Source organism: Micromys minutus (genome assembly GCF_963924665.1).
Source record: "Micromys minutus genome assembly, chromosome: 1".
Taxonomy (NCBI): Eukaryota; Metazoa; Chordata; class Mammalia; order Rodentia; family Muridae; genus Micromys; species Micromys minutus.
Window position 1 is genome coordinate 11,699,232 of NC_137969.1, and position 25,694 is coordinate 11,724,925.

At 40.1% G+C, this 25,694-nt stretch overlaps 1 protein-coding gene across 1 annotated transcript in view; it reads right to left on the reverse strand.

Annotated features, from left to right (window-relative positions):
- The window catches only part of LOC308438814 (cytosolic beta-glucosidase), a gene marked incomplete at both ends in the record, with an annotated part of 182,757 nt that extends 168,406 nt beyond the window's left edge, over positions 1 to 14,351 (reverse strand). The window contains one exon of the mRNA XM_080940331.1: positions 14,294 to 14,351. Within this exon, the coding sequence (XP_080796457.1) occupies positions 14,294 to 14,351 (58 nt within the window). The remainder of the gene's footprint in view (positions 1 to 14,293) is intronic.
- Between the last annotated feature and the right edge of the window lie 11,343 nt (positions 14,352 to 25,694).

Sequence of the window (25,694 nt, forward strand, 5' to 3'; positions counted from 1 at the left end):
TGTATTCTACACACTCAGCTTCGCATCCCAACATACACCCAGTCATCAAACTATAATCCAAGTGCGAAATGTCATCTAGGATACTTCTCAAAGCATCTATTCCCAGATGCTCTTGGCAAATATTCTTATGTAGTCTTTAATAATCTTCCAAACAATTAAAGGAACTCCAAGGAATTTACATAAATTTTAAAGTATTCCAGTTTGAAACCATTGGCCTACTTCCAGGGCCAGGACTGTATCTTTCCTCAAAGGCTGTTCAAAGATTCATACTTCTGTGCCTTCTCTCCAAAATGTTGAATCTGCTATGCCATTCCCTGAAAAATAAAATAAACTATAACTAAAAGCTTTTCTCCTTCAGATGCCATTTAGACACCACAATCAATCACTCATTTTATTCTTGCATCAACACTCTTCCAGTATTCCACAATTATATGTTTATTGTAAAATATTGTCATTTCATATCATAGTTTTGTGCCTGCCTCTGCCTCTTAGGTTTTATTCAAATGAACTTTTTATTCACCTGTCTATAACCAAGCTATAATCTTCATAAAATATGCTTAAAAATGGCATAAGCTAATAATGATACGTCCTCAATTTAAATAAGTAGTCATAATTTAATTTAATTACTCATCCCATACCAAGAAAATCAGGTCTCTAATTCAACATAGAGACAAACATTTTCTTTATCATCTTGTATCTTTTCTCTCCAAACAAGAGAAAAGTCGTTATTCAACGAGCCAACCAGGTTACAGCTTTGGTATAGCCACATTTGCCCTTTATCTGAGCCATGAAGGGAACCCTGGGAGTACCCTACAAAGATATTTAACCTCAACAGCATAATGTCTGTGTTGAGGACTGCTCAGTTCTCCCTTCAGCAAGCCAGCTGAGTAGCAGGAATTTCTGGCTGCCAAAATTTGCCAGCCTCTAAGACAGAGCCTAACAAAATACCACTTATCACTTTCTCCTCCCACTTCTTCATACTACACTGGAGGCACAAAGCCAAGCAAACAAATCTGCAGAAACACACCTTGTGAACAACCAAAGGTGCCCTGAACTTGGTTCTATTATTACTAGTGTAAGTCCCTAACCGTGACTGCTCCCTAGCTTTGGATGATAATTTATGAGACGTATAAAGTAATGGGCTATCAAGAGAAAATGTTGCATTTCCTAAGTTCCCCAGTTATGCACCCGTGTGATGGACTGCAATAACTCCAAGAAAGATTTTTGTCTTTAGAGTAAATAATGCATTTTTCCCCAACTCTCAAAGCCTATATTTAAATGATTATTCATAGGTGCTATGGGGAACTTAAAGCTTTAGCTTGGCAAATCCCCATGTAAAACGGGTAATGTTTCAAAAGCCTTGTTTATGTGTCACCTGCCCAGAAACTCATCATTGCCTCTTACATTATGCTCCGAATTCCCAGGCCAACCTCCGAAATCTATTTATCCCATTATGCACCTGAAGGGTATTTTGTGACACTGACTCCCGTTTATAATAGTGTTCCGTTGAGGAATTGTCCCCTAAATTCCCAGTCTAGTGGCATGTAGATACATTTCTACTTGCATTCAGTGGTGCGTGGGAAAAATATGAAGCTAAGCACAAGAAGTAATCTTTTTATTCTTAAATATGCATTCCATAAATTACCTTCTCTAAATGACCATTGTCTGTTAGTGGTAAACAATGGTAGCCTGTACTAGAGAGAGAGGTTTTCTGGATTTGAAGCATCTCATATACTGACTGTTACCAAGATGAAACATAGGCTTGCTTATAAGATTTGACATTGAACCTGAAGCTGTCTGACCTCTTATCTTTATTCACATTGCTTCCTTAAATGTATATTATCACTAGCATTCTGCAAATGCATGCATCATAGAAAACATTTTTCTGTCTTAAAGCAATTTAAAGCCAAATATATTTACAGCTTTGAAATATAAAAGTATTTAAATTAAAAGAAATACTTTTTTAATGGTAATTGAAATGATTTTTAAATCTCATTTATTTTGTCAATTGGTTCTGCTTAAAAGTCTTCAGCCCAGTTCACTCTCACTTAGCTGTGCTAAGGAAGGGGGATCAGTGGCCTGGATAATCTAAAACAGCAGACAATTTTAAAAGCCCTTGTATTTGGCTCAGGCATACTTCACAATAAAACGCTGATTATCTACATTAATGAAAGGAAGAACAGACACCTTGAGAAAGATGCAACATTAAGGTAGGTCTGCTGAGCTGGCTTCAGGCACTCCCAAGGAAGGGGATCATAATGAGTAATGAAAGAAGAAAAACAGGGTCCCAGCTGCTGCCGATAGAGATAATCTATCCACAATATAAACACATAGAGACAATATCCATGTGGCCACCCAGAATAACGGTAGTTATTGGTAGAAGCCTAGGGTTATGTTCAAATGTCCCCATGTCAAAAGGATTGGTGCCCATGTTGCCCTAAACAGTATAAGAATAGATTATTAAGAAACATATTCTTAAGGTTCATTGGGTAAGGGTACCTACCAATCATCAAGTTTGATGACTCAAGTTACATACCTGTGACCTACATGATAGCAAGAGAGAACTAACTCTTACAAGTTGTGCTCTGACCTCCAAGGCATGAAAATGTGCACACACACACACACACACACACACACACACACACACACACACACACACACACAGGCATGAATGTATATGCACCAATAAATAAAATATAACTCTTCTTTAAAGAACTCGATTGATATTAAGTAGTTAAAATGCGACTTTTGAAGGTTTTCTTCATACCAGAACCAAGATGTGCCCATCACTACTAAGTTCCCAGTGACCCTCTTGAAATAGTAACACAGAGGACAAACCAGAAAGCGGCTGTGTGACGGAGCAGAAAATCCAAGGCTTGAAAATCAAAACACCTGGACCCTTGTCCTCTGCATCTCTTTATTCATGCCAAAGTGAGATGTGCATTCAAGCAAAGAGAACAGCATGTGCAAAGGTACAGAGGCATGAAGGTCATGATATTAAAGAAAAAGTACACATGCAGCATTCTGGTTAAAAATACAGTACCAGTAGAAGACAGTAGACTTGTAAGAGAGAGTGGTGAGATCAGAGGGGCATGAAAAGGAAGGAAGGGGACTAAGAAGAGACTACATATTTTTAAGCTAATGGGAAAATAAAAATAATGAAGAAAGGGGTGCAATAAAAAAGGTTTGCATGAGTAAGTGAGTGATGTGGTCATAAGAGGAGGGATTTTTGCATGCACTTCATGCTGCTGGCTCTGGGATCTATTGGTTCTCTAACAAAGGTTGCAGTATCATATAATATTGTGCATCTGTGAGATGGGGAAGTCCAGGAAGGGATGAGCAACTGATAGTTTCTCTCTCTGATCAGCGCTGGAATGGATCCATTCAAATAAGCAAATGCAAGTCTTAACTGAAGGATTTATTGCTGACGAAAAATTCATGAGCAAATGTGGAGCAATACATAGAACCCATACTTCAAATAAATTATGGAGATACCATGACTTGTTTCTTGTTTCTCAAGGTTAAATACTGTGACTCTCATTTAGCTTTCTGTATAACATCCTTGCTGTTACCATAAAAGATAAACAAGGAAATGGGGGCATGGGAATAGTTAAAATGCAGAAAATACTGTATCTTATCTGGAACAAAATGTGTGTAAAAAAGATATTTATAAGTATCTTAATCGATCTAAATCTGTTTTTAAATCATTGCTACACTGATACAAAACAAAACTGTGTGCCTATACTTCTGTGGCTGTTACAGAGAGACTGAAAATGTATACTCCAAATTTTAAGATCCTTGCCTGGTAAATATTCAGTTGAGTGTTTGTTATATGTTTTACATGTTCTACAGTTATGTTATTCATAGAATATAAGATCAGTGAGCTCTTTCAGACCTAGAAACCATCAACACCTCCAAGTTGGTTTCTCCACATTGGACATTTCACCTTCTACTGCCAGACTGTCAAAAGTTCCATTGATTATATATTTTCCCATCTTTGTTCCTTCAGGCTACTGGAGTAGAACACCACAGTCTGACTGCCTTAAATATCTGAGGTCTGGGTACCAGCTTGGTAAGACTAGAGCCAAGATTTCCTCCTGGTTCTAGGGTGGGCTCATCACTTATAAAGTGCACCCATATGTTAATGCATGTTTATAAAGACTTATACATACATGAATATTATATTAAGGTCTGTATTTATGTTAATAAAGATTTCAAGTTCAAAATAGAGAGGAGCATGCATATTTAATTCTTTTCCCTCCTGCACTCCATTGCAATGACAGTAAAGAAGAGATCCACAACTGAGCTTACATCAAAAAGGCCCCAATAGAACACCACATCTACTCAAGTAGTTCTAGAAAATAAAAATAAAATAGGACCAGCTTGTCAGAAAACCTAAGACAAAGTACTCAAATATAGACTCTAGAGTAAGCCTGAGAAAACTGGGAAGCTTCTGCTTGACAACCTCCTAGGTAGCCATCACCTGAAAATTAATCCAGGGACCATCTGTGTCCACTGAGGGTTGGCTGGGCTCATCTCCTCCATCAACAAGACAATGCTATCTTTACCCCAAGTTCATGTGAAGAGATGCTTCACGAGAGTGACAAATGTGACCAGAAAGGATTCTAACATACATAATGGGGCAAGAAAGGGAGAGAGACCGAGACAGAGACCGAGAGACAAAGAGACTGACAGAGAGACAGAAAGAAAGAGACAGAGACAGACAAGGGCAGAAACAGAAAGAGAAAGAGGCAGAGAGAAGAGTACAGAGGGAGAGAGAGGGCAACACAAACGTAAACACAAACTTTTAAAACCTTTGCATCTGGTGATCTGTAATTAAAATCTTGGCTTTATCTCCCATATAAACTTTCCCATCTATGAGGATTGACTGTAGATCCCTCAACTAGTAAACAGAACTCTGTGCCCTTGCAGCCACCAGTTTGACACCACTTTAGTTTAAAGGAAGTCTGAATATGTCCCCTCTTAATAAGCAATAGTTCACCATACGATCTTCAGCCACTGGATGAAAACAATCAATATGAAAGAGAAGAAGAAAAATAAGTAAAAAATAGGGAAGCAGTATAAGATTGTCCTCATCTATAATTCCAGCTGTCGGGAGGCTGAGCCAGAAGAGCCATGAACTCCATGTAGCAAATTTCAAGTTAGCCAAAACTACACAGCGAAACTGTCTCAAAAAGTCTCAAAAACGATACCAAACATGTACGTGTGCATGTGTGTATGTATGTATATATATGGATTTTATTTCTTTTACACTTTTAGAGATTTTTGTCTCTTCTCTTTTCTATTTTATTTTGTTTCCATGTTTAGTTTTTTATTTATTTTACCTTTTGTAAATAGACAGTTAGAGTTACATATATGTGTTGACCCGTGGCGCTATGACCTGCGAGTATTTCCTGGATGAACCTGCTCCTTTAAATAGGTACATTTTTAACACGAAAACTTTAAAATGTATATTCTTGGCAGCTTTGAAAGACAGAACACTCATCTTCCAAATACATTTGCTGTGCTATATGCAAAAGTGTATTTTTCCTGCTTAAGTAAGTCTTCATGATACTGACCATCACTTCCACTGTCTTCTTAGCCCTAACCTCTGCCACCACCGTTCCCCTCCCCTAAAAGTTTAGTTGTTTTAGAGCATTGTGAAGACAGGCAACATCCTTTTTCTACACACATCCCTTTTAATTGAGTACATCATTGTCCACGTCTACCCCTGATGACACAATGCTTTTCTCCCCCCCCCCCCTTTGAAGGCTGCATGATATTTCATTGTGTAAGGTACCAAGTGTTCCTAGCTATAAATGCAGCTAAATTCCTAATGCAGCTAGAGGACATTCATGTGAAAGAAAAGGTTAAGGAAGTAACTCTGAGAAGAAGCAGAAAATATAAGAAAGAGTTCTCTATTGCTCTTAGAATAAAGTAAACAACAGATAGGAAAAGTGGGAGGGGGCATCGTGTAATATCAGATTAGTAAGTTTGCCTGTGAGACATCTGAGGCCCAAAGAATCTAGTAATGCAGTGCTGCATAATCAATACTTAAATCCTGATATCGTCCTGAAGAGTCAGTCAGTCTCCTGAACCCAAGGGTGAATTCCCATCACCACTATAAGCAAAAACCCAGTGACTTGTTTTCTAATTTCTGTCTCCTAATCAACTCTTTGCATCTGGTATCTGGTTGGTGAGTTGCATCAGCTGATGAGCCATTTTTTCCCTACACCTACATTATTTTCTATTGTTAATCTCATGGAATGGTAGGAAAATAAAGGTATGCTGAGATTTTTATTGATCTCAAGTTTGAGACTAAAAGAATGAAATTATGTCACTGTGTGAATCTGAAACATGACACACAGGTTCACCTTTTGAACACTCAGTCCCCAGCTACTGGTAGTTTGTTTTTTACTTAAAGGTTGTGGAATATTTCAGGGGTGTGGCTTGGCTGGTAGAATCACAGTCGCTAAGGATAAGCCTTTGGAAGTCATATATACCCGTGGTTTCTATCCAGCAATCTCTGCTATCTGGCTAGCAGCCGTGTGAATATATCTTCACTGTAACTGGGGCTGCTATGCTTTCTCCACCAGGATGGACTGAAATCTCTCTGAAACCATGATTCAAAGGAAAGCTTTCCCTGCTTTGGTTGCTTGTGTCAGGTATTTTGTTGCAGAAAAGCAAAGTTGATATGGCAGACTATTGGTTAAACTGTGGTATATTTCATGTGAAAATCCCGTTCTTCTTCTTTCAACTGATATTAGAGGTAAATACTCTAAAATTGTTTCCCTTTTTCTTTCTTGGGTGATCTTAACAAAGAACAAATCTATCTGGATTGTTCCAGAAAGTAAAAAACACAAGGATAGCCATTCACCTAACCCCAAACAGGATACTTAATCCACATTAATTGATAGTGGGAAACAAAAGAAATGGTTGAATTTGGTTGAGCAGAAACAGCATGGGGAAAACAGAGCCTGCGCTGGCATTTACAACAGGCAAGTGAGATGTGTCCCCTGTATGAGCTCAAGTGAGTTTTTAGAAGGACTGGGAAAGAAACAGCCATTATTGAACCATTGTAAACATGGCCTAAACCCTACTTATATAAGTGCCTTACTCATTCTCCTGCTTGTTAAATGTAAACATAACTTCAAATCTCTTAACTGTACAATTGTATTTTTGATGAATCAAACAAAAAATTGTCAAAAAAAACCTGTTTCTGCAACCCTGATTAATGTCACCATTAAATCAAAATTAAGTACAACTTGGATACAGGGCAGCATGAAAGGCTCACAATGACATTCATAAACCAGGGTCCTTTGCCTCCTTTAGAACCACTAACCCCAGACCCATTAGGAAACCATAACGGTGTAGTTTGGACTCTGCCTAGGACCTGAGGGGTTTTACAGATCACATTTACTCCTTAAACACCTTCTCCAAAGTCACCCACAGTCACAAGCTTCTAAGAGCCATTGACTCAGGTTCTAAATGTCACTTTCATAGTTCCTCTGTGACATGCAGAGGAAATGAACACTGAGCTGCCCCCCAGCTTTGTGCCCTACCTGCCATCTAGCCCAAAAGAGTACACACACTCAGCTTCCTAAAGGGTTAAAACTCTTGGTGAGTTTTCTATGCATGAAATGATGCCAAGCCTTACTTGTGTATGTAAAATGATTGTCTGCATTTTCCTCCCTGTCTCTTTACTCCAACAAATGCAGTTTATAGGTCGTGCAATGTTCTTTACAACTCACCTAAAATGCATAATTTCTCTCCTGCTTATACCACTTATTTATTATTTATTTATGAGGTTTATATTGTCCCTTCCTCCAAGAGGCCCAAGGCACTGCACAGCAAACCATTATATAATACACGTTAAACTCTTCTTCAAAACCATAAACAGTGAAGTGGCCAGAAGAGAAGCAGAAGGGATAAGAGGCCCGGGAGGAGGGCCATGGTTCTGGTGAAATACATACATAATCAAGTCAGGATATAATGAGAAGGGTGGTCAGAAGGCCAGGCCCTGAGCTTCTCCACTGGCCCCACCTGCAAAGATTCTGAACCTGCCCTCTGTTCCACACCAAAGCTTCCTAATATCTCAATTTTGAGTGCAGGAATGCGACGGAGCTCCCAAGACAATGAGAACAAATACACCCACACAGACAGCCATGTTTTGAAAACTGGCAAAAGGGCACACATGGCAATGTTTCGGAGCAAAGTCACTGGAATGCTAAATTGTGTTTTCCAAATGCCACCCTCATTCAGCCCTCCTTTGTGCTCAATGGCTGTGACTTTCAAAGGTCCCATAGACTGAGGTGTAACCCAAAGTCCAAGATTTCCAGACTGACCTCGGCTTTGAAAGTCAGGCTAGCTTGACCAGACTAAGTCCATCTGGACTTTCTGCATCTTTAATTGAAGTGATGACGGATGCGGAGACAAAACACCCTCTCAGAGCACATGCTCAAAGAAACAATCAAGAACAAGAAAGGAGTGAGTGGTGTGTAGCTTATAATCAGAGCTATGAAGATTCTCACTAAATGAAGCAGATCGTTTTGCTCTGCTCTCGAGTACAAGCTGAGGTGAGCATGGCCCAAAGAGAAAGATAAACAATGGCATTGGTGCCGATAGGAATATTTGTGGTTGTGGTCCTGAACACCATGAGCCAGGCATTCTAGTGCTCCCCTTATATAAGCTTATCCAGACCACATCTGAGGAGTGACCATGGCTACTTCATATTCTATAATTAAGGAAGCTGAGGACTGCGTATTTCATCTACCCTTGTTATGCCAAGAAGCATTTAAAGTAAAACTCATACCCAGCCCTTCTAAGGTAGAACAAACAAGCACAGAAAAGTCACTCGGTGAGTTGAAAAAGGTAACCGGATGAGGATTGAACACAGTGCGTTGGTCAAGTTCCCCAGTCTAGAATCTATTGATAAAGGGTTAACACACCACAGCCAGGCAGGGGCAACAAACAACAACTTTAACATAAAGCAGAACCAAGCCCAATTCAGAAGAGCACAGGAAAGACTGCCTCCAGACAGACCTAAGGACAGGTAGTCTGGCTAAGGTAGCCCTAGGTCCTTGGAACTGTATTTGGTGACTGAAGCCCACTGTACACTTGAAAAACTAATTGTGTGCTTATACCAAGTTATCTATAGACTTTTACAGTGGTTGACCCTCAGCAATCCTTCTGTCCCTTACTCTAAATATGATCATACCTAGAAGACACATTAATGCAGAACACTTACAATACATGACAGTTCTGTAGTATATGCTATAATCATCCCCCATTTTATAAAGTGCAGAATGTTAATAGAATTTGGTCTGAAATTGTTCATAAACATAGAAAATTGTAACCTTGTTTAATATGTAAACAGATGCAAGCCCTCTCGGGAAGGAGTGTGTAGTTATGACAACTACCTGAGGCTTGGACAATCTTAGCAGTCAAGAATGCCGTCAGCCACAAGCTGCTAACTACTCAGACATGCCCAAATCAGGCAAGTGCTGAGTGTTACTAGACTATTTCTGTACATTGCTTCCTTTTTCTGTCTTTAAATACTGACTATAGTCACATCACTATGTGTAGTTTGGTTTTCTTTTTTTTTTTTTTCTTTTTTTTTTTTTTTTTGGTTTGTTTGGGTTTTTTGTTTGTTTGTTTTATTTTCTTTTAATCTTAACTGGATTGGGGAATGATCCAATTTGTAAGTCATTTCTTTTCTCAAATAAACTCTGTTAAAATTGATCTGTCTAAAGTTTTCCTCCTTAACTGCTGTCATGAGAGCTAAGGTCTGAAGTACTTACACAGGAAGCCCAGGAACATTAAACACAGTTTTGAAGGACCCATCCATTGATATTTGCAGCATGTGGGGTCATGGGTGAATTCTCTATCAAATTTGAGCTCTATAGACTTGTGTTTTGAGACTCTTTACATTATTTGAACAACTATTTACTAGACAGAATCTAAGGAAGGATTAAATAAAAATAACTCGTTTAAATCTAACTAGATTTTTGGGGCTGGAGAAGCTGCTTACTCATTAAGAATACTGACTTCTCTTCCCCCAGGACATGGGTTCAATACTCAGTTCCCATGTGGCCACTCATAAATGTAACTTCAGTTCCAGGGAATCTAATGGCCTCCTTTGGACACCAAGGACACATACAATATACTGACAAACCAGCAGACCAAACATCCATACATAAAATAGCAACAACAACATCAGCAACAAAAAAGTTTAAGAAGGTATTTTTGTAATAAACAAGTTTGAGGTTGTACTTTTAGGCGTTCTCTAGGTAGTTATATTGCCAGCGTAAGTATAAAAAATGAATAACATTTTAATAAGATAATTTTGTAGTGACTATGAGCCTTAATTGCCATCATGCCCGAAACACCAAGACCAGATGGACTTTTATACTGATTGGCTATTTTTATTGCCTAAAACTTTTAATTGTTTGAGTTTGATAAGATTTTCTCATAGCTAGTACTGAGAAAATAAGGGAGAGTACTTTAATTTCTTATTACATTTTCCTAGCATCTATCATAATATTCTCCCCAATAGGTTACATCCACTCAGGAGTCTCCAATATACTATCCTTGGCGCATCAAGTGGCCTCGCTGTGGTTACAATAGCAAAAATGTTGGAGAAAGAACACAGAGGAGCTGGAGAGATGATTCATTGGTTAACAGCATTTGCTGTTCTTCTCGAAGATGGGTTAAATTCCCAGCATCCCAGAATAGTCACAAACATCTGTAACTCCAGTTCTGGGAGAGTCTAAATGCCTTCTTATTACCTCTGGGCACCAGGCATGCATGTGGCTGCTGCACATTCCCTAATGCAGGCAAAACACACATGTACACAAGATAAAAAATCAATAAACCTAAAAGTTGAAGATCTAAAGAATCATATAATATATTGACACTGTCAATTCTGAAGCCAACACTGAAACCAAACAAGCACGTCACAGTGGTCACCAGGTAGCCATGCTAAGGTTGAAGGGAGCTTTCAAAACTAATAAGCTAACAAAGAAGGAAGACTTGAAATCAATAAAAATTTTCACCCAAAGCTCTCTCTAGACAAAGAGAATTGAAATCTAGTTTAAATGTAAATAACTACAACCTAACTGAAGAGTGTTTTCTTTAAAAAATAGTTTTTATTTTTTTAAAATCACAGTAGAGTGCAATGTATTTGGCTCATACCCATTGTCCCATGGCTCCAGAATATTTCTCTTAAACCCATGTTCTCTTCTTCTGTATATATCAGGTAGATAAACAGCTCCTATCAATTCCAATCAGTGTCCGTAATATATTCATGAGCAACTTTTCAGTTGGCTTATATTTAAGACAAAAACGAATAAAGAACAAAACTGATTCTTCTTTCCTTCGAAGCTTCTGACTCCAGGTAGAGCCTCAAATAGATGTGGGTCTTGGGAGTTCTTGCCAATCTTTGCTGAAATGCTGACCAGTTCAACCTTGAGCTGGTTATGTACAGTAAGCAGAGCTACTGAGAGGTCTGTGGGTATAACATCCCTGTCTGAAGACACTAAAATTAGAACGTTTTGGGCATTCTCAGAAGCCAGGCTGTCAGTCAATCAGAGACTCCAAACTCGTTGACTGAGTAAGGCAGCTGTTGATCTATGCCCATGTAGTGTTTGCTCTGTCACGTCTTTCTTCTATAATCATTGTCATCTATAATCATTGCTCACATTGCTGGGTGGAGCTTTCTCAGTATGTACTCCTCCGGGATTTTACCTTTACTCAGATAAACTCTAATAAGTTTCATTTGCCCAAATTCTGTTCATTTCCTTATAACAAGAAGAAGAAAGGGGCAGGACAAATAGACTTGTGGTCAAAAGTAATAGCCACTGTTATGGGAGACCTGGGTTTAGTTCCCATCATTCACATGATGACTCACAGCTGTCTGAAGTTCCAGTTCCAGAAGACCTACAGGCAGAGGCATGTAAATGGTGCCTAGACATGTCTGTAGACAAAGCACCCACATACACAAAATATGAAGGGATTAAAAAATTGAGGGAATAAATAATTTTTCAAATTCATCAAGGTAGGAAGAAGTAGATGTGGGTCCTGAATCTATAAAATCTTGTTAAAGAGCACATCATCAAAATCACGATGCTCTGTGCTTCCAGAACCTAGCACTACTCATGCTGTTCCAAAGAAATGACACCTTTCACCTAAGCTGGTGGACCTCCCTTCCAAAAAGAAAAGGAATGAAGATCATTTCCTTTGCCTTGAGAAAGAGACACCCTTTCTGTAACCTACCTTACCAGGTGAGAATTATCTAGAATTGAAGACCATTTAATGGTAATGTGGCACAGAATCGCTGCTGGCCAAAGCCTTCTCAGACATCCCTTCAAAGGATCTTTACATCATAGCGTTCATCCCCCCATGGAGATGTCTTGCATATGGCAGTCATATCAAGAGCATCAGAGGCTCCTGCTCTCCTTTGAAGGTCTGGAATTAAAAGCTGGGGACTAAAGCAGCCTTGGCTCTGCAGAGGTGGACCTGTCCTCTGTCACTCTTCCTAGAAAATGTCCCCCATTCAAATGCTCCCTTCTCATTCTTTACACTTTGTCCTGTGAAGCTTTCTAGTCTTTCACATAACTCCTCCTAGCCACTGATGGGAAGCCCAGACTTTAGACAATAAGAAAGTATTGCATGAAAAATGACCTGTTTCATTTATGTGTTGGTTCCAGGAAGGAAGTCCCATGTAATGAGCAGAAATCTGATCTCTGGATCTTTTTTTTAAAGAGCAGCTCAAATTCAGGGTGTCAGCCAAGCCCTGCTGCCACTAGCTCCATAACTACACAGCCTTTCTGGCCTCTTCTCAGTGTCCCCTGGTGGTGAACAATGAATCTTGGAGTTTCTTCACTTACAGCTATGTCACTCCAATTTCCATATTTATTGCCACATGGAGTTCTCCAGTGTCCCTCTCTGTGTCCAAACTTCCTTCTTTGGATGAGGCCATCAGATGCTACCTGACCAGCGCCCTACCATACCCAGTACAACATAGTTAACTATATTTTCAAATAGCTAGTACGGGCCTCTGGGACAATCAGAGAACAAATTTTAGTTGCTTAAGCCTCACAGCTTGGCATCATGGAAAGTTACAGCAAGAAACCTTTTACCTTTGTTTAACTCAGGGTTTCCGCACACACTTCTTTGGCCATATAAATATTTTCACTGCAGTGGCTGTTCAGAATTCTTCATTGCACACCCACGGAATCAACTAATCAGGGCTGACAGAGGCTCACAGAGACTTAGATGACAACCAGGGAACCTTCATGACTCTGACCTAGGCCCTCTACATATATATTATCCTTGTGTAGTTTGGTCTAGTGAGACTCCTAAAAATGGATGTGGGGAGATGTCTCTCACTCTTGCTTACTCTTGGGACATTTTTCCTTTTACTGGGTTGCCCTGTCTACCCTTAATAAGAGGAGAGGTGCCTAGCCTAGTCTTATTCCAACTTTATATGCCATATTTGATTGATATCGCGAGAAGCCCGCCCCTTTCTGAAGGAAATTGAGGAGCAGATCTGGGGAAGCGGGGTTGAGGAAAGGAAGGAGGGAAAACTGAGATTGGATGTAATATAAGTGGTAAAAATAAACAAACAATGAAGAAAAGAATTCTTCACTGTTTGGCAAGACAGGAGGATACATGTGTTTTAGTAAATCCAAGTTTTCTGTGTGGGGTGGCAAATGGGGAATATTGTCACTTCATGAGTTTATCTGTAGGGGTTAGAGACTGGAGCTAAGACATGAAGCTCACCTGCACTTACCGGAAAGTTCATTTGTATCTGGGAGTGTCTTATTTCTCTCCTATGAACTAACCCGAGACATGGGTGACATGTTCAGGAAGTCACCCATTCCTGCTCTAATCTATGGCTCACTTGGAACAGAGCAGAGCTCATTTCCCAAGTACTGAGGAGCTCTTGGGAGAAATTTCCTCAACATTTTTCTAGCTAGTGGGGGAAACGACTTTTTTAAACACTTGGCAAATTTGTTCAAGAACCCAGTCGTGAAAGCAGCTCTCCGACCTGAACTTGACTTTTCAGAGAGCCCAGACCGGGTGGAAAGCAGCTGCATCCCATCCTTGCCCCTCACCCACCACTTCTCATGTCAGAGGGAGAGAAAAGTATGTGGCTTCTAAAAAGAGAAAGTTTCATTTATAGGCTTCAGCATTTTCTAGTTTTGTCTGTTCCCTTCACCCTCCTCCCAAGGAATATAGAGCCCGCCAGCATCCTTTCCAGCCCCATTGCGGGAGAAGATATTTCTCCTACCTTCTACTTGATAGGCAGCAGTGGCCGCTCCCCATCCGAACCCCACAGGGAAAGCCATGGCTACTGAGGTAGAATCATCAACCCCACTAACAGGAGCTAACCGGATTCCGGACTTTAGCCAGAGGACTTCAGCAGCTGTGGAGACTGGTGACCTCTCTCACCCCAGACCACAGCCTCAGACAGCACAAAAGGGACATAAAGAAGAGCTCAAGGCTGGAGGAGTCCGCTGAAGTGGCCACTACTGTGACAAGACTCTGGGTCTTGATGTTTGAGTTAAGGATTAGGCTTTCTCCGTTATTCTTAACAAACTTGAAGCATTTCAATTATCAATACCTTCATTTTGTCCACGTTAATCTTTTCTCTTTAATGGAGTGCATAGGCAGGGCTTGTAAATTACATAATTCGTCTAGGGTGTTCCCTAACCAATCCTGCCTTATCTCTGTGTGCGCTTGCGTGTATGTTTGAGGAAGAGGGTGCTGAAGGCATTAGTTTATGGTTTTCTGGCTGCTGCTATAACTATGAAAGAAGATGGTGACAATCCAAGCTCTAAGCTTTCATATGGTCTGTCTTGTCTTGTTCTCCCGATTCTCCCTAGGCCTCTCTTTCTGAAAGTACACAGCTACCTGTTTAACTGTGGGTTATTTCTACCAACGAACAGACCTTGAATGGGCGCAGCACAGAGATGTCCATTGCTACAGAAAGTTAATGATGCAGGAAGGCTATCCTTAGGGACTCTCCAAACTAACATCTCAACTTTTCTGTAAGACAAACACAATCCACAATTAAGTGTTTATTTTAAAGCATTCTTGTACAGCGATGAGCTAAACAATGAACACTTGTTCCATTTCTGCAGCTCTGAACGGAGCCAGTCTCTGTTTAGTAACAAGGACATAAAGAGGGAAGGGGAAAGGCTGGTCCTAAGAAGAAAGAAATGCTTAAATATGCACAGAGGATGAGGGGACCCATAAGGCACTTAAAATTACATACTTGGAGACATAAGCTTCAGCAAAGGAGGTGGAGCTATTTAATCCAAGAAATATTTAGTTCTGGAACAATCTGTAGAAACTAAATTTGGGGGGAGGGGTGTTAAATCCTTTCATTACGGAGCACTAGATGGCACTGTTGCAATTATTTAGGCTCACAAATGGGTTAAAACACAAAATAGAACAGCCCAGGATTTTCTGTATGTAGCTGTCCCTCCTGGCTCCTTAGGCTGTTCCTGGTTCCTCTCCAGACAGAAAAACACCATTCTCCAAGTTCTCCAACAGTCTCTAAAGATATTTTCCCCGTAAATGCACAGTTACTCTTCCTCAGTTCTGAAGCTATCATCACACAGATCGGGATCAGTCTCCTGCTTTTTAGGATAAACAACTCCTTATACTCAGGTGTAACTGAGACCTGGGGGGCGGGCAGGGGCTTTGTCACTAGTGTGTGATATATGGGCATATAATGAATTAGAAATTGAACCTGAGCTTTTTTAAAAACTGTTGTGTTGACTTCATTTACAACGGTGGAAACTGGATAAAGTGCCTACAATCCTAGCACTGAGACTGAAGCAGGAGACTGGAACACTTCCAGCCAGCCAGGGGTACATGGGGAGTTCCTGGCCAGCCTGCGCTACCTATGGAGACTCTGTCTCAAAGCAAATTGAAACGAGAACAATGTTGATATAAATAATATATTCATTTGAGAACCATATAATTCAAAAATATATAGTAAATCCACATTTTACATTGTGCCGAGCCTCGCCATGCCAATCTGGTTGAAACAGCTAGATGCGTGTTTTCCGCTTGTATCCTCACAGAAGCATGAGAGATGAGAATGAAAGAATATCATGTTATTATGATTGCAAAACTGATTTTGACCTTGTGGACCCCATAAATGGACTTGAAGCCCCGAAATCCTATGGAGCACTGTATGCTTAGATTTTTCAAAACCTACTTTAATGAGGGTTCTCAAACACTTTGACACCCCCCCCCCGTTCTAGCCCACTGTCCAAAGTTAGGGGAGAAAAGATGGGTAATAGGTATACCTGTTTAAAAGTAGTTTTGGGGGCAACTCCAATCTTCGCTGCTAGGATACCAGCAGTACAGTTCAGTAGCGTCAGCAAACACAAATCAACAGCAGCAACATGATCCAGCAGAAACAGCCAGGCCTCCACCAAATTGGCATAAGTCAGAGGGGACAACCAGAACCAGCCGGATGCTGGGGGATGTTCTCTGCCGGGCTGCTCTGAACAAAGTGAAGATCAGTGAAAACACAAGACTAAGGAAGCATTGCATGGCTTGCTATGCAAACACACCATCATTGCCTGTTGGGTCCTATTTATACTCTCTCCAAACATTTGTCATCTCAGGGCCAGATTCAGCATGACATCACACAAGTCTGCGTCTAGAAAGCATCACATGACACAACCAGAAATTTCCACTTCAGTCCATTCTTTAAGAAATATAGAGCTGAAGAGATGGCTCACTGGTTACGAGCACTGACTTCTCTTCTATAGGTCCCGAGTTCAATTCCCAGCAACCACATGGTGGCCCCAACCATATGTAATGGGATCCAATGTCCTCTTCTGGTGTGTCTGAAGACAGAGACAGTATACTCATGTATATAAAATAAATAAATCTTTGAGAAATAAAAGAAGAAAGGAAGGAAAGAAGGAGGGAAGGAAGGGAGGAAGGAAGGGAGGAAGGAAGGAAGGTAGCCCTGGGGAGATGGCTCAGTGGCTAAAGTGTTCACTTTGCAAGCATGGGGTCCAGGATTTGAATCCCCAGTACCCAGAGAGTATATTCCCAAAGCCATTATATCCTATTATAGAGACACTTGCAAGATAGAGGTTTAGTGAGAAACCATGTCTCAAAAGGGAAGATGTAAAATCACTGAAAGTTATTCAAAGCTAACTTCTGGCCTCCACATCAATACTCACAGGAGAACATACCTATACACGCACACACACCCATACATACATTGTAGGCATCCTACCAATCCTAGCAATTTTTGCCTGCCTCTCTCCCAGTACCTTCGCTACCCACAGCTTCTCTGTCCTACTTGCCTTTAGAGACTTCATCTCACTGGTGATTTCTAAGCTCTGGCTTCTCTGGCTCCAAAACATGACATTTCGGCCGCTTATTGCTTGCTTCCTCTACTTGCTATCTTGATTTTTACCTTCCTTCTTTGTTTATAGAAATGATTAAAAATAAAAATAAATTACATTGAATTAACCACACCCAAAGATTATACAACCCAGTGCACTTCTGTACGGTCCGAGTAGCCATTTGAAACAAAAGGTGTGGAGTTTTGTTTTGGGTTTTACATGGGTTTTATACTGTCTAATATAACTTCATGAACTTATTTAAAGCAGAAAATGAAGAGCCCATAGCAGACGTAGAACTAGAAAAGTCAGCAGCTTTATAGCCTCTTTCACAGCTCCTGTCCATTGCCTATGTTCAGTGTTTCCTCATCTTTACATGTACCCTCTTGTTTTCTTCTACATGTTAGACTGCACCCACATGTGTATTTGCTTATATACATATACAAATGTCATTGCCTAGATTCTGCACGTGAGACAGAGTATACATTTTTCCCTTTCTGAGATTATGTGAGCTCCTTCAATATTATACATGCTAAGTCCATCCATTTTCATGCAAGTTTTGTGATGATCTTTTCTTTACCGCTGAATAGTATTTACATATATATGAATAATATTTGATCTAAAGTCATACAAAATATTCTCAGTATTCATTCATCTATATAGGGACAACTGCTTTGTCTCTAATTCTTTGCTATAGAGAATACAGCAGAAATAAACATGGAGTGCAAATATCTCTATGGTAGAATATGGGGTACTCTATCTGTATGCCCATAGTTGGGTCTTATAATAGTCCTACTTTTTAATTTTCTCAGAAAAATTCAAATTGATTTATCCATTGTTGAATTAATTTTACATGCCCACCAGTAGTGAGTAATAAATGGTTCCTTTATTTCCACATCCTCTGCAACCTTCATTAATAGATTTTTTTTTCATGGCAGCCATACTGGCTGGAGTAGAGTGGTGTGTGAAAATATTTTAATTTGTATTTTCTTTGTAGCTAGGAATATTGAACACTTTTATAATAATTATTGGCCAGTTGTGTTTCTCTTTTATTAAAAATTAGCTATTCCGCTCATTTTTTTATTTATTAACTCTGATGATTTGCTGTACAGATACTTCGGATTTTCATGTCACCGCATCTGTTGATACTTGGAGTTTGTTCCAGTACATTTGATATTCGAACCTGAAGTTTCTTTTCTTACCTAATATCTTGAAAGGTATTCCCTATATTTAGGTTTCAGGTTTTAAATTAGGGTCTTTGATCCATTTTGAATTGGTTTTTGTACAAGGTATGATATAAGAATCCATGTCATTCTCCGGTAGGCAGAAACCCTGCTTTGCAGCAGCATGTGTGAAAAAGCTTTTTTCTAATATGTAGTTTTGCCCCTTTTTTGCAGAAATTAAGGAGGCACATAGCTTTGTTACTTTGCCTCCTGGTCCTCTATAATGTTGAGCTTCCCTTCTATTTTGTACCAGTACCAGACTGTCGTTATGTCTACAGCTCTGTAAGTGCACTTTCATCTTGGGCAATTTCTTCAGTAGCATTCTTACCAACTAGAACTGCTTTGGCTATTCGTGGTCTTTTCTTGGCTCCATGTGAATCCCTGTATTGTTTTTTCTGAAGTTCTGAAATATGACATTGGCATTTTCATAGGTGCTACGTGAAATTCACAACTCAATTTTGGTAGTATAGTCACCTTCACAATATTAATTATGTCAATCACAGAACACTGACTATCTTTCCACTGGTCCTATTCACACAGAGCCAAGCAAGATCACGTCAACTACCCAGTCAGTAATCTACATTAAGTTTTACCAGTACCCCTAGCTAACTGTCATGCAAACATTCCTCTAGAAAGAGTTACAGAAAGCACAATATCTTGTAGCCTTAGAGGAAGAGGAATTTAAAACAAACACATGTCGGTGGATGTGTAAAACATTACAAAACAGCACAAAACATACAGCACGATCACAACCCATAATACAGCACCAACACCCTAGCATGGAGCCAAGATTACAGAGAGGGCTGAGGTGTCTGAGAAAAAGACAGTCTTCCTATTCAAAAGAATTAAATGAATGTATGTATCTATGTATCTATGTACATATGTGTGTGTCAAACAAATGGATGTACAAATTAAGAAGATCTATAAAGGATCTTGAAAAACCATTCTCCACAATGAATGTAACAGTAGGTGAATGGGAAGCAAAGGTGGAGCAGGCCAGCAAGCACTCCTTTGCTTTCTTTATGAAAAAAGAACTCAGATTCCATTACTGCATCCAGAAACAGTGGCTGAAGTTTACTGACCTTCAGATCTCCTCTACCTCACTTCAAAGTTTGGGCTTTCTGAAGACCTTTGTTTTTAAATGACCTTCTTCTCTACCTCCCAGTTTTACTCCTACTGGTTATGAACGAGATATTCACACTCTGAGCCCACCATAGCCAATAGTTTTCGAATATGGAATTTGAAGGGTTTTGTTGTTATTCTGTTTTGGGTTGTGTTGGGTTGGATTTTTTTATAGTGCAAGCTTAGCCCTTGCACATGCTCTACCACTGGGCTACAGTGCTAACTTATTGACTGATTCACCGTCTCACATTAATCTTTCTGGGATCCTGCTGTCCTCCCTTCTGCTCATGAGAGTCACCAACCGTTCTCTACTTTCCATGCTGAAGGCAAATCAGTTACTTGCATTATCAGTAAATAAAAGCTCTCTGTGCCCTGGGAAATACTAAAAACACGTACATATCTTTTCTTATTGCTATGCCTCAAAACCTGGCAGAAGAAACTTGAGTGGGGAAGAATTGATTTGGGTTCTTGGAGTACAGGGATGCAGTCATCACAACAGCTTGGCTGGAGTGGGTATAGGCTATCAGGATATTTTATACTGAGCTCTTCATATTAAGGAGCAGAAAGAAAATTGGCTGGAGCCTGGGCTAACAAGGCTTCATAACCCCTGAGCCTTGGTCCCTACATCCCTACATTTGTTGAGTACATCCTATGTCTAAAAGTTTTAAAACCTTCCAAAACAAGAGCACTGCCTTTGGACCAGTTATTCAAGCATGTTGACCTGAGGAGCACAGCGTTTTCCATTCAGCTCATAACAATGCTATAAATTCTCTACCCACTAAGGTCAAAACAAATTTAAATGATTTTTAATTGTTGTTTTTTCACAGAATAAATCTTGATGATATATTCTTTCCCCGTCCCCCAAATATTCTGTTTTCTGAACTGTAAAACAAACTTTCTTGTTTTAAAGTAAAGATTTGGCTTCATAAATGTTGACCTCTTACTGAAATTGCTGAGACTCAGAAGCTGAATTTTTTTCCACTCTTGTTTATGTATGCAGAAGAGAAGGGTTGCAAGTGAACAATTATTTGTCCATTTATAGCAAAGGTTCATGGACAGCAAAGGCTACCATTTTTATTTTACCATCTGAACTCACTCTATAGCGTTGCTTGTCCATTCTCTGGCAACTATATGTGTCCTGTGCAGTGAAGTCAATACAGGGCTCCTGTCCTTCTTCAGTAAAGCCTGACTACACCATGACCCATGGTTCAAACCTGTGTCACCATTCTTCCCATCCTCTGGCTACACAGGCTCTACTAGAAGATGTCAAGGTTCTACTAAAGCCTGGGCAGAAGGAGACTTGTACTATGGCATGGAGCAAGACTGTAACAAGCAAACATGGAACTTTGGTTTTTCAACACCTATTTTTAATGATGGTTCTTAAATGCTTTAACCTCCCTTTTAGCCCACCACTACCAGAGGTAATGCCAAAGAAAGGATACAGGGGAATAAGACCTGTTTAGAAAGGTTCTTTGGAGCAAATCCTATCTGTATTGTCAGGAAATTGGCATTTTAGTGCACAGGAGTCATCAGCAGCAGCTTGATCTACTCACAAACACTGTATGGATACACCAGCAGGCCAGTTCAGTAGAGTTGGGATAGAAAATAGCATTCAGTGGTGGCAAGACCTAGCAGAGGTAGCCAGACATGAGACCATCAAGGCATGTGCAGCTAGCTCTATAAACAAGCCTAGCTCAGCTTCAGTCACTGTCTACCGAGTCCTTTTTCTACTCCCTTTAAACATCTCATTTCTCCACAGGTCTTACTTCACCTTGTGTCTTGCCTCAGCATGTGTGTCTGTCTCAGCTGACATCACTCCGCCAACCAGCCTGAGTTGGAGGAAGAAGCAAGAGAGCAAAGCACACCACCAGAAATCTTTTTGGTGTGTTTCTTCCTATGGAGTCCCGACAAATGCAACACAAATACACAATGTAAGGCAAACCAATACATGTGTCACTACTGAAGAATCCATTATGTGTCCATTCATGGGCTTGCTTTAGCAGAACACTTTTCACTTGTGTCTGTTTCAGCTAAATGTTGTTTTATGAGTCAGTCTTACCCTTTCTCCTGTGTCCAATTCAGCCTTATGTTCCTTCTTGTGTTTGCCCCAGCAAACCGACTTTCCAAAGAACACTTAAGTGTCCTCTTAACAAGCAACACTAGTACTGTCCTGTAAATAGGAATACATTTTCACCTCACTAAACCTCAATAGTCAGAGAGCTGCTAATAAATACCCTGATCAATAATAGTTTTCACATTCACACACACACACACACACACACACACACACACACACACACACGGTCTGGGGGTGAAGGGGTGCTTAGGGTTTCAGATACTTTCCCAAGCAGTGGGTCTTCATCAGTGAGATAGTATCAATTGAGAAAAATGGGAATGAAGAAAGTGGCAGAGAACACAGTGAGATTTGAAGTGAGATAGGGCTACCTTACAGCTGTTAGTGCAGTGCATTATCTATCCTGATATTCTCCACAAGCTGGTCAACTCTGACCTAAGAAGACACTGGTACCAAGGTGCTTTCTAAGTAGCCCCAGCAACTTCTGGAAACCATGTGCTATGTCTCATTTTTCAATAATTATAATTGCAACAGTGAATCTATTTTCAATAAGGTCTTCCCGGCTATCTCAAACACCGACTTTATTGCTTTAGGCTGGAATTACATAAACTTATTGTGATAATACCAGTTTTTCATGCATGAAAATGCATGACCAAATTAGTTATAATGATATTCTTGGTTTCTTAGTAGATAGGGTCTGTCAAAATATGGTGGCAGGAAGGAAACCAATAATGGTAATCTTCAATTATAAGAATTGTCTTTATTGTGATGCGTGTAGGTTTGTTTCTAGGAGCAGGGGACAGAGATATTTGCTTAGCTGAGCTACCCAGGATTCAGTTAACCTGTGTCTTGGTAATAGAATCTGACTTTTGCTTGCTCTATGTAGCCTAAATGCTTCTGGAGAAGCTGACACAGAGTCCCACCCAATAACTCACTAGCTCCAGGGACTTGTTTCTGTTCATCGCCGTATCTCATCTCATTGGTTATGGGAATTGGATTAGACATGGGCTTGACATCCAATTCAAACATTGAGATGCCAGAGAAAGTCCACCTGCTTCTGAGAGATGTTTTCCCTTCCACTGAAGCTATATATATTTTAAGCTATGCCCTTCTTGCTGTGCGTCAGTGGGAAGTTCCACAGGAGTTTCATAGACATAAGGAGAACTGGCTTTGGGACATGCAGGACACACAAAAGAGAGATGCGTGGAGGACCTGGGAATTCCCTTTATGGTTCAGAAAGTTGGGCTTCTTGTTTCTTACTAACAAACTCGTGTGTGTGTGTGTGTGTGTGTGTGTGTGTGTGTGTGTGTGTGTGAATACTTTATATTTTTGTTAACTATGAGCAACATGAATTTGCATGCCACAGTTTTACTTAGATGTGAATACTTTTTTGACTTAGAACTATTGGTTTTATTGGGGAGATTTTCTATAATTTGAAAAAGCTTACAGCCTTGAAACACTTTTTAAAAAAACATAAGCCAAACACACAGCATAAAAATCCCCTATAGACAAAATTTACTTTATCGCCATTACCATACAATTTATATTGGTGAATAATAAAAAGTTAAAATCCACCAGCCACTATAGTCAGGGCTCTCACTGTATATATTACAGACTGAGGTCCAGGTCTAACAATGGCTGTCTATCAGTGGAAAGTTCAAGAATCCAGTAGGTAGTGGTTTAGTCCAAAAGTCTAGAAGTCTTCACTGGTCTTAAGTACATGCTTGAACCCTGAAAAACTTGGCTTACTGCCAGGTAAGGAATGAACTTGCCACCAAAAGTGAAGTCAAGCAGACAAAAAGGAAGAGATTCTTTTTCCGTGTCCTGTATATAGGCGGCTACTAGGAGTAGTGTCCCAGATAAAAGATGGATCTTCCTATCTTAAAACATCCAGATTAGTGAGTCGCCCACTTCAAATGATTTAACTTGAAAAATTGTCCTCACAGCCACTTGGGTTTTAGTTAGTTCCGGATAGACTCATGATGATGACCAAGAATAGCTGTTACAACCCACCTATAGAAATACGTACATCATCACAATCAAAGAAATGTAAACAAAGGTACAGAGGTAGCAATAAATCACAGCAGCATAAAACTAACTGCAGCATGCAATAGACCAGTACAATCATTTCTGCTTCCTCCTGTTACTACTGCAGAGGCTGCATGTGTCATGAGTGTCCACTGAAAACACAGTGACATAAATTGTCTCCACACAAGCCATTCTTCTCCCAAGAAACTGCGAACCACAGCAAAAAGCAGTTTCTCACAGTCATTGCATGATTTTCAGACAGACACTAAACCTATTCACAGAGTGGTTTGTGGTGGTGGTGGTGGTGTTGGTTGTGGTGGTGGTTGTTGTTGTTGTTGTTGTTGTTGTTGTTGTTGTTGTAAGTAAAGCTTTTGAGTAAAAGGAGACTACTTAGTTAAGTGCCTAGGGAATCAGAGGTTATAATTAAATTTTCTGCTGCTTTAAGCAGTTGTCATCCCTAACCCCCAACTCGTTTAACGGTCAACTGAACACATGTAAAACGTTCATTGTCTGCCCAAGCCTGTGTTTTGAGTAGATGTTCATGAGTACAGACACATAGGAGGAATGTACAGGCACATGTGTGTGCATGCATTTCTTGTAGGGCAGGCAGGGAGTGTTTCATAGTATCATATGTTCCTTCAGTTCCATTTTCTTCTCATCGCTGTGGCCAACACAACGACAAATAAGGAGCTTCCAGGAAGAAAGTGTTCATTTTGCTATACTCCAGTTTCATGGTCCATCATGGAGTGATATCAGAGCAGGAACTCAAGCAGAAAGTTGGGGCCAGGCCTACTTCTTCTTCCACATAGCATTGCCTCTGACCAAGAACTCTCTTCATAGCCCAAGAGTTACAGGAAGGACCTCTGAGGATGCTGCTTATTAACTTGCTCACAAGCATGCGATAATATAGCTTTCTTATACAGCCCAGGCCCACTTGCCCAGGGAATGGTACCACCCACAGTAGGCTGGCCCTTCCAAGATCTATTAACAGTTTATGGGCAAATCCTTCAAAGGATACTCTAACTGTAATTGACAGTTACAGCTAACTAGGACAGGGGCTGGTTTCCCTTTCAGGGACAGCACTGGTTTCTTTCAGACACTCTGAGTTCCCAGCACATTTATGACATCACAAATATTTGAAACTCCAGATGAACATGCACTCTTTTTGCTTCCCTGGATACCAGATTTATAAATAGTACATATACATACATTCCGGCAAAACTCTGACAGAATAAAATATAAAAGTTTTAACGCTATCTAGAATGCCTTTTCAGTAAAAGAACTTTGGGGTTTATTTCTACCTTTCTTAAATTCTGGGCTAGATTCTTAAATTCTGGAAGTCAAGGTAATAGCTAACAGCTGGCAGGCTCTGGGAGATTCAGTTACATTGTTTACATTTATTTATTGACAACCACACACACCCTAAGACCCAGCATAAGACAACATTATTTCACTCAACATCTCACATGAGAAACAAAGACAAAGACCATCGCACTATATAATTAAGGGTTTACTAGTGAGTAATTTTTAGACAAACAACAAATGGTCCACCCTTCAAGACAGGCTGATCCTCACAAGGCGAACAATCACAGAAACTACTTCAACAGCAACCCCAGGCTTAGAGCTCTCATTCCAAAAGGCAGAGCGTGGAGACAGAGCTTTGGAATTCCTTTTGGGGACCTTCCAACCAACACCCACAGCTGTGATATCAAGTTCCAACAGTAGGACAGTACAGGACATTTTTTTTTACAGTGCAGCTGCCCGGGGACTCCATTCTCCTTATCTCTGGCCTTCAGATTCATCAGATATATTTATTATTTGTACACACAGGTCACATTCTTAGTAATACGCTTTTCTCAGTAC